This window comes from Mus pahari, chromosome 3, assembly GCF_900095145.1.
Source record: "Mus pahari chromosome 3, PAHARI_EIJ_v1.1, whole genome shotgun sequence".
Taxonomy (NCBI): domain Eukaryota; kingdom Metazoa; phylum Chordata; class Mammalia; order Rodentia; family Muridae; genus Mus; species Mus pahari.
This window is the reverse complement of record NC_034592.1, coordinates 134,757,234-134,767,430: the sequence shown is the minus strand read 5'-3', so window position 1 is coordinate 134,767,430 and position 10,197 is coordinate 134,757,234. Positions and strand designations below refer to the sequence as shown.

The following is a 10,197-nucleotide window of genomic DNA, read 5'->3' as shown; positions in this document are numbered from 1 at the left end:
TTTTTTGGTTTTTCGAGACAGGGTTTCTCTGTATAGCCCTGGCTGTCCTGGAACTCACTCTGTAGACCAGTCTGGGCCTCGAACTCAGAAATCTGCCTGCCTCTGCCTCCCAAGTGCTGGGATTAAAGGCGTGCCCCAGCTATTCTTTGATTTCTGAAGGAAGCCTCTCTGTGGACTTGCCTGGGTCCCACAGTCTTGCTGCTAACTTAAGGAAATTATGCTGTTATTATCTGGGAGTGGCCAGAAGCACTCTAGGCCCCGGGAAGGTCATGGGTGAAGTGTAGGGTGTCAGGATGGAGTATTGAGTACCCTCTGCCCTTCCTCCGTCTGGCTGCAGTACTGACCTGGGCAGCTCCAGCCACCCGGCTCCTCCAGGAGTTCCAGACAGAACAGCCCGGTAGAGTAGATCCAAGTTGAGCCAAGAAACCTGGAGCTTTGACGCTTGTGCCGTCACTCGGAGACAGAGGTGACATACTTTGGGGGATTGGCTCTTAACAGATGAGGGACTGCAGTGCCACTGTGGACAGTTCTGCACTTCAGGCCACATCCCTGTGTGTTTGAGCAAGGAGCACGGCAATGCCAGAAGAGAAATGGCCATTAACCCCGGAGAGCCAAAAGCTCGCGGGTGAATGAATCCCAAGGAGTCTCTCTTCTGCTTTGGCACTGGCCCCAACTGCTCTAGGCTCCCAACTGCCAGGGACGCTGAGCTCCTACTGGACCAGGGGCAAGCCATGGAGATGAGGGGAGGCAGCTACAGCACTTCTCCCAAATGCCATCAGCATGGCAGCCTAACCCTGAGCCAGGAAAGCCTACAGGGCCCCGTAGACCAGCACCAAGCAAACACAAACACAGCTTTATTGGCACCAAGGAACAAGCAGGCTGGCCTGGGAACTCCTGCCTAGTCCAAGCAGCAAGGGAGAGGGGTAGAGGAGAGGGCTGTGGGTCAGATTCGTAACAGAGATACCATCTTGTAAGTCACCAGCCAAAACCCCTGGTGCTGGGAAGGGAGGAGGGAGGAGAGGGGGCAATACTGCCGTCTAGAAGGGGAATGGCTCCTGCACAGGAATGTTGAGCTCAACAGCCATGTCTGGGGTGCACCTGGCAGAAAGCAGAAAAGAAGACTGTGAGGGGCCAACCAGGGACACCAGGATTAGGGGCAGAGGGGACACACCTCCAGTTTCATTACAATACTGGTGTTTACTGGGGAGGCATCATTCTAAAATACAGCCTGCAGCCACCTGGGCAAGCATGTGCAAGTGCACACACACATGCACACACATACACACACATAAACACACACACACAAACATAAACACACACACACACACACACATGCACACATATGCACACACACACAAACACAGAGACACACACATGCACACACACATGCACATGTACACACATCACACACACATAAACACACACATGTGTACACACACAAACATAAACACACAGACACACACATGCACACACACACATGCACATGCACACACATACAGACACACATACACACATACATAAACACACACACAGGTCAAAGTAGGAAGGGAGTTAACTTGACAGAACTAGGGAACAGGAACTCGTGTCAATGTCACATCCTCAGGGAGTCAGTCCTTCTTGACTGCCCCCGCCCACTGCCCTGGAACAGGCTCTTCTAGACTCATGGGCCTCTCAGCAGCTCCATGTTCAGAACTCAGTATCTCCTACTATCTTCTTCTCCTCTTGGCTCCGTGGTGGCAGAGCCAAGGGTCGCTCTCACTCCCTGGTATTTCATAAACTCAAAAGAAAAAAAGAAGAGGAAGGAAGAAGGGAGGCGGGAAAGAGAGCTATGGAAACAGCCAGCCAGCAAGGACCACGGGGCACACAGGTCCAGGACCATCCTCTAAGCCAAGCGGCCACCATCTTCTTCTGTTTGGCTGTGCCCGCCTGCAGACATCAGCACCTCTGTGGACTGATGACGTTGACCGATGACATTACCTCAGAGAACAAGGGAGGTGGGAGGGTCATGGGGCCACCAGCTGAGCACCTGGCAACTCTTCCCAACCAACCACATGTGGTCCCAAGGTCTTAGGGAGAAGCCAGGATTCTGTCATGGATTGAGGAAGACTAGAGAAAGAGGGCTTTATCGACACACCCACGGGAGCTATCACCCACTCTGCATGTAAGCTTTCCAGTGTAGCTACTTTGGGTTCACACATAATCCTGTCAATGACCCCTCGACCAGGCTCTGTGAGAAAGCCCAATAAACCCGTTGGTTTCCTGGGAGGAACTTTGGTAGAATCAAACATCAGTTTGCTTAACACCCCCTCTCTCCTGGAAGGAAAGTCTCTAAACACATGGTAATCCCAGCATTCAGGATGCCTAAGCAAGAGGATCAATAATTGAAGCCAGCCTAGGCTACAAAGCGAGACTCCGTCTCAAAGTACAAAGTGGGGATAGGACACAAGAGAAGGCCTGGGAGACAGGGTGACAGATGGGAAAAAATCTATGGTCTGCAAATGCTGGGCTCTGCCACCACACAAGGTCCTGAGGCAGCATCCTGAAGAGCCTGGCCTGTTCCCACCTTACCATCTAGCCCTACCACAGAGCCATTAATCCTGGGGAAAGCAGGCCAAGAGTTAAGTTTGAAAGGAAAGACACTCTTCCCTTGGGGCACAGAAACCTGCCAGGCAGAGAAGATGCCCTTTCCACCCTTGCCCCTGTGTCTTCCCTGGACCTAACCACCTGGTTCAACTACACCAGAAATGGGAGGAAAGCTACATCTAGGCTAGTGGTAGAGTGTGGCACACCCCGGCTTCCTCCCCAAAGTGGCATCCTTAGACCCCGGTCTGCTCAGCCCAGCACGGCAGCCTAAGCTACATACTTGGGTCTCTGAAGCAGAACATCCTTATAGATGGCCTCCCTCGGGCTCCAGAGCTCTGCATACATCTGCTCCACCTCTGAGAGTAGTATGGGAATCTCTTCTTTCATCTGTTCAATAAGCTGAGGGAAAGACACAGAAAGGAAGTGTGAATTGAAGCCTGGGGAAGACTGGACACCACTGTGGAAGGAGGGTGTCTGGGGAGATGGGATGTGCCCTGTCACCAAGATGCACTGCATGCAAGAGTGAACACACACACACACACACACACACACACACACACACACACCTGTATAGTGAGGGGAATGTGCCTCTCAAATGAGAGGAAGGAACAGTGAAGAATGGAGACCAGTTACAAAGGGGCGGGACACACGGTGAGAGAAACAAGGTGACACAGATGGGAACTTGGACTTGAAAACTGGCGATGGTACCAAGATGATGCCATTCACTCCACAAAGGGTGGGACCTTGTCCCCTAACTCTGATCATGGTGGAGTGTAGCATGTAGTTTTGTCTATACTGCTTCGAGTTCCTGGTGAGTCACATGCACACACCTGCCCAGGGGTTATCTCAGATCCATGGATAAAAAAAAGACACACACAAATTAGCTCATTTTTTTGTTTTGTTTTGTTTTTTCGAGACGGAGTTTCTCTGTATAGCCCTGACTGTCCTGGAACTCACTCTGTAGACCAGGCTGGCCTCGAACTCAGAAATCCACCTGCCTCTGCCTCCTGAGTGCTGGAATTAAAGGCATGCGCCACCACGCCCGGCTACATTAGCTCATTTTTAACCTGCCTTATGGCTCAGTGGCTGGGCTCTTCTAAGCCTCCCGAGGCTGATGTGCCCTTCCCCCTACTCAGCACCCTAAATCTTCCCTTAGCTTAGTTGTGTTTCTAATCTCCAGCCTGCTACCCCAGGCCCAATCGGGGAAGCAGCCAATGGCCACTCCACCCAATATCTCTAATGGCTGGTGGCTCTCTCTCCTTCCAAAGTATCTCCACTCCTCCTGTGGAAACCTGGAAGTCCCACCTCTTCTGCCTAACCATTGGCATCTTTATTGATCGATCAAAAACCAATTGGGGATCAGGACATTCAGTGTTTATACGAAGATTCTAGATTAGATCAAAGCATTAGGAGGAAAGGATCAAAGATTAGAGCAAAGTGGAGGGCAGTGGTTAGCGCAGAGGATGATGCTAATGGGTCACGGCCAGCAATGGTGGCCATGAGGAAGGGCAGGGCCGGCATGCATCCCCTTTGAGGTGAATTATGAGTGACAGCAACAGCTTAGTCAAGGAAGCAGGCCAATGCTAGAGCAGGACCCCTCCTGAGGAGCAGGTCAGCAGAAGGCAAGGCCCTCCTGCTCAGTCCCAGAGGCCATGACCTTCCTGCTGTTCTCACCTCTCTGAACAAGTCTATGCACCTCTGCAGTCGCCGGCCGTCCCGGGTCTTCAACAGAAGTATGTTCTCATGGGGTTTCTGGGTATTCTATAGAAAAAGGAGAAGTCCGTTTCTAAGTACCCTAGGCAGGGGTGCATAGGAGACTGACAGGGCACCAGAGGCAGAGGACAGGGAAGCTAGGAGGGCCAGGCTAGCACTCACCACCACCAGGGACTTCAGGATTCTCTTCTTCTTCTCTTGAATTATGTTGGAAAAAAATGCCAGGATGGTTTCCCGCATCTCCCTAAGGTTGTCCAGCTCGTCCTGGGGGCAGCAGAAAGGGCTCGTCCACCACTCTACCTTCCATGTAGTCCAGGTATCGGGGCCAGGGACTCCCTTACCTGCTGGTTGTTCTTTGCCTGCTGTACCTGGCGTATGTGGCTGGCGATCTGAACCAACCTGATAGGATACTCGTGATCCATGTAGGTGCTCAGGAAATTCACCTCCTCACTGGCTTTCTGGATCTCGGAGTTCAGCTGCTCCACCTCCCACTCAAGGCCTGGGGACAGACAGCATGGGGAAGAGAGGCAGTTAAAAGGGCAGGCGTCTGGGGCTTCCTTCAGAGGATCTTTCCAGGAGACCCCAAAAACCCAGCCTCCCCTGACCAATGGGCCGGGTTCAGGGCTGAGGTGTGCCCGCATGAGTTAGGAGGTGGTGAAAACTGAAGCTGCTAGTGTCTGAGGCCTCAGGAAAGAGAAACAAAAAAGTATAAAATTCCTAGACCAGTCCAGCTCTGCTGGCTGCTAAGTGGTCCTCACCAAGAGTATCCCTAACTAGCTCTCAGCATCTTCAGACATGTGCTCCTGAGGAAGCAAGACCACACTGGGGCCCAAGACATGATCCTCGGCAGGATTAAGACAAAATCTAGCAGATATGATGGTTCATGCCTATAATCCCAGCACCAAAGAGCCTAAAAAAGACTGCTGAGAATTCAAGGCAAGCCTGGGCTACACAGTGAGTTGCAAGCCAGCCTGAGCTGATTTTTTATTTTTGTCTCAAAAATGCAAATGAATAAAAGATAATGTCTAGCCTTCCTTCATCCATGGATCCCCAGGGTCTTAGACTTCCTGGCACAGCCCTCTGACACACACACACACACACACACACACACACTCACCCTCAGTATCCATCCTGCTCAGGGAAGGGAAAAAAAAAAAAAACAAAACCCATTCTAGAGCAATGGAAGCCAGAAGACCTGGGTCCCAGCCGCCCCCTCCAGACAGACCTGATGGGAATCCAGGCTAGGCCTAGATTCCAATTCCTAGTCACAAAGCCTACAGCAGGTACTTCCTCTCACTCAGCTTCAAGACCTCTCACCAGTAAAGTGTGGGGGGAAAGACCCTGCATCCCAGGAGGTTACAGTGAGTGTATAGTCTCAGTGTGTGAACACAGGCCTGGGAAATACCGAGTGCTCTTTGTTTTTTGTAAGCTACTCACTCTAAATCTCAACAACATGCTCTCCCTAAAAGGCAACACAGGGGCATAGTAGCACCAGGAAGGTGGCAGAAGGAGCTGCCCCACCCCCGAAGCGCATGGATGAGGCCCAGGAGGTCGCCCCTTACTGTTTGTCTTGCTCTCCTCCTTCTCCTTCCACTCCTGGAGCTCAGACCACAGCTGCTGCACCCGCTTCTTGTTTGAATACTCCAAAATGTCGATGATATTCTATGGGAGGGTACAGTCAGCTCGCCCCCAGCCTCTGCTGGCTCTCCAGCTCACAGTGGGCCACAGTCACAGTGCACTTCCACATCCCCACTCCCAGGCCCAGCCACCTATCATCTCCCATTCCAATATCAGTGAACCCCTTAGCATGGATGAAAGACCCTTTTTGCTCTCTGGCCTGGGGCAGACTTATGTCCCCGTCCCTCACTCACACCTTGCTGTCTAACCCTCAATAGCAGCTGTATGTAGCTCCTTACATCCCCTTCACTCCCTCATACCCCACATCTGGGGCACCTGTTTCCACTGCCTGCAGTACCCATCCATCCAGCCTCTACCAGGTCACACCTCTGCAGACTTCAGCTCAAGTATGGCTTTCCCCAGGAAGTCTTCCTGATGCTCCCATGTCTGAGTCAGAGGTCCCCTTGGGGGTCCCCCAAATCTCTTCATCTCCGGTACTAACTGCAACTTACTGTGACCCCACTAGAGGGAAGTCTTCATGTAGACAAGGTGTCACATAATGGCCGTTCCCAAGGGTCCATAGGTGTGCCCAGGACAGGCTAATGCCCAGGACCCATGACACAAAGCCAGGAGAGATGTTGTGGGTTTATAATTCTAGTACTGGGGATGTAGAACAGGCAGATCCCTGAAGCACGCTAGCCAGCCAACCTAGCATAATATGCAAGCCTCCGGTTCCAGGGAGAGACAGACAACTCCTGATGAACACCACTACCTAATGGCTTCCACATGCAAGAGGGAGTGGATGTGGGTGTGGGTATGTGTGTATGTGGGTATGTGGGTGTGTATGTACAAGAAGTTTCCATGGGTTAAAGAACTGTGTGGCTTTGGTCTCTGTTAAAAATGAACTGTGTCCATCAAAGCTTCTTAGGAGTGACTGTTTTCTGGAGCTAGGGTCAGTCTCCTTAGGGAGGCAAATAAGAAGTCACAGAACAGGACTTCGGCCTCTCGAGAGGACCGGCGTGCCCCCACAAGACAGCAGTACTCTCTCCATGCACACAGAGAAAAGGCATATAAGGACATGGCCATCTTCAAAACAGGAGAACTTAGTATTAGCAGAGCAATCTCTAGACAGTGCTCTAGGTACGCCCACAGCAAGGCAACAGTGGGTTCAATCAATTGTGCTGCCTAGAAACAAATGATACCAGGGCAAGAAAGGCAAAGATCCCAGGGAAAGACTGCCTGGGCTCAAGTCCTGACTCTTGCTCTCTGGGTAGCCTGGAGCAAGTTCCCTAGCCTTCTACTTTCCGTTTCTTCATCTGTAAAATGAGGGCAAGAATAGTGCCGGTCCTGTCAGGCTGTTGTGAGATATACATACATACATACACACATGCACGCGCACATACAACGCATATATACATATAGGACCGTACAAAAACATTTGGTGTCTCACTATGGACACCTGGCAGGCAGTGGTGGTGGTAGTGACAGCATCAGATATTTTCTACTGCACAGGTGTCAGCTATGACGGCTACAACTTCCCTTCTGAGGTGTTACTGTGACCCAATACACAGGAAAGCCCTCCCTGGTAAGCGGGTGAAAGGAGGCACTGCATTCTCTCAGATGCCGGCAGGGAGTGCAGAGGTTGAAAGAAGCCAGCAGAGGGCGCGCCTGCGCCTGCGCGGGATGGAGGGGCGGCGACAGCTCACCGCGAGGATGCTCTGCTGCTGTAGCATTTCACGCACGCTCAAGGCCACACTGTCCTCAGTGTCCAAGATGGCCTTGATCAGCTCCTGGTTGAGCTTGCTGAGGTAGCCTTCGTGGCTGTAGAGCTCCTGGAGCGAGGTCCGCTGGTTTCGAAGCATCGACTGTGGATACAGGGCAAGGGCAGGGAGGAAAGTCACCCAAACCTGCTGGCGACTAAAGAGACTAAAGATCCTCGGGCCCTATGACCTCCCATCATAAATGTTGCCTAGCAGGCGGCTTGTCCCCATCCTCTGTAAGTCAGAGCACTTGGAAAGGGAGCCGCAGTTACCTTTGACCCGCTAAGCTTCTACACACCCTCACCCTCCCCACTCCATTGTCTTATCTTTGAGATGAGAACGCTTCCTACAGATGGTGGCTCATCACCACCTAATTAATTGACAGTCAGTAGAAAAGGATATGCCCAATTTCCAAAGACCTCTTAGAATCAATGAAAACTACAAGAAAATATACAAGATAATGGTTCAGTTTAGGTAAGAAGCCCGCAGAGGTAGCAGGCTAGGTCTAGACTAGAAGCAGGGAAGGGGAGAGGGGAGAACACCCACAATTTCTTATCAAATTTTGCCCCCATGGAAAGTGAGTCCTAAGGGGTAAATGAAACCTTGCCCAAGGTTACCCCCAGTAGTATATGAGATCATTCATATTAATAGTTAGTAATAAATAATAATAATAACAACAAATAGCCTACTGGACGTGAGGGCGGGCAAGTGCGGGACTTGCTCTACAGAGGACACATGGCGTGGAGGCTCAGAGAGGTTAGATAACACGGTTCAGCATTAACCCGAACAAGTTAATTAGCATCAAATAACTCATTGCTACTCATTCAAAGCAGCTAATAGCTAATTGCTGCTTCAGAGAGCTGCCACTTAGGAATAAGATAAAATCTTTGACACAGCCATAGGGGCAATGCTGGCAAGCTGGGTGTGTACCCAGCGGGGAGCAGCTAAGCTTGGTTTCTTTGGTTCTAGCCTCCCATCCCCACCCCCCATTTCCATCCTGCATGCTCGCTTCTCTCTTCCTCCGGTCACCTGATTCCCGCATTTGCCCTGGCCTTCAGCTCCTGTATGCTGTACTTGGGTAACAAGACCAGGGCAAGTGCATTGTGGCTGCTGTGTGCTGGCGCCGTGACCTGCACTCGCATTACCTCATAGCATCCTGGGAGACAGGAACTATTATTAGTCTCACTTTATAGAAGTTCAGCTTCCATAGCAGACGCAAGGTCATGCAGAACAGAGCTGTTGTCTGTGGCCACTCGCCACTCTAGGTTTTGCCCCCACATTTCCAGATCCCCCGAATCCAGAAATACTTTGTTTTAAAAACAAATGCCACTCTCACATCCCTGGGGACACTAAGCCTGAACACACATTGACACCCTACACACACACACATCACTCCTAGTGACTCTGAGAAATAGGATTTTATGACCTCTGCTCTAGAAATTGACTTGTCTAATGGCAGATCTAATGTGGCTCCTGCCTGACCTTGACTTCCATATGTAATCATGCAATTACAATGTGTAGCTGAGTCTCCTCTCCTGACCTACTTCCATTTAGGATTCCCATCCCACAGGAGGCCCTTCCCTATCAACTGGCTGGTCTCCTTCCAGCAGCAAATCACAGCAGGAGGGCAGACTGCTTCTGTGCTCTCAGGGTGGTGTCACCAGCGCAAGGACAGCCCATGGAGCTCTGGGAGTAGATGCTAGATCAATTAAGATTCTTCTATGGGAGCTTTTAATTCACTGTTCTCTGTCTCAAGTGAAGTTTAAGCCCTGTATCTATCTGTATGTACCCTGTCCATGGCTGGATATCTCCGTACCACCCCGCATCATCCACTGCCCTGCACCACACACACCCACAGCTGTCTCCCACCCTACATCTTCACTCCTTGGCTGGCCTATCTAAAATGGCCTCCCACACTTCCCCCTGGGCCCCTTCAACCTCCCAGCCTTCTTCTTGGTCTCCTCAAACCCATATTGTCAGGTGCTGTCTTAATATAGCTATTATAATCTTGGGGTGTGTTTGGTTTGTTTTGCGGTTGTTGTTGTTGTTGTTTGAGACAGGTTTTCATTCCATAATCTAAACCAGCCTTGAACTCACTATGCTGTGAGGCAGTCCTCCTACCTCAGCCTTCCAAATGCTGGGATTACAAGCATGAGCCACCAGAGCCTCCGGCTTATCACTTCACATTTTATCTACAGTTGATCACTTGTCTCCCCCAGGTCAGAGCCCAGCCTATCTATCTCTCAGAACAGGGCCTGCCACACCGCAGGTGTTCAGTCAAGACCTGCTGACTGACTGACTGACTGAATGCTTACAAAAGACAGCCTGGGGGCTGGAGAGATGGCTCAGTGGTTAAGAGCACTGACTGCTCTTCCAGAGGTCCTGAGTTCAATTCCCAGAAACCACATGGTGGCTCACAACCATCTGTAATGGGATCTGATACCCTCTACTGGTGTGTCTGAAGAGAGCAACAATGGATTCACATATATTCACATACATAAATTAAATAAATAAATCCTTTAAA

At 50.9% G+C, this 10,197-nt stretch overlaps 1 protein-coding gene across 2 annotated transcripts in view; it reads right to left on the bottom strand.

Moving 5' to 3' along the window:
* Positions 1-838: 838 nt before the first annotated feature.
* C3H20orf96 (chromosome 3 C20orf96 homolog) overlaps positions 839-10,197 on the bottom strand; it is a 37,405-nt gene continuing 28,046 nt past the window's right edge. Inside the window, exons 6-12 of one of the 2 annotated variants that reach the window (XM_021194044.2) lie at positions 7,620-7,778; positions 5,859-5,958; positions 4,638-4,795; positions 4,459-4,560; positions 4,258-4,344; positions 2,864-2,982; positions 839-1,098 (exon numbers count right to left, since the gene is read on the bottom strand). In XM_021194044.2, the coding sequence (XP_021049703.1) occupies positions 1,038-1,098; positions 2,864-2,982; positions 4,258-4,344; positions 4,459-4,560; positions 4,638-4,795; positions 5,859-5,958; positions 7,620-7,778 (786 nt within the window). In that variant the 3' untranslated portion in view covers positions 839-1,037. The remainder of the gene's footprint in view (positions 1,099-2,863; positions 2,983-4,257; positions 4,345-4,458; positions 4,561-4,637; positions 4,796-5,858; positions 5,959-7,619; positions 7,779-10,197) is intronic. The other variant, XM_021194043.2, reaches the window with a different exon arrangement.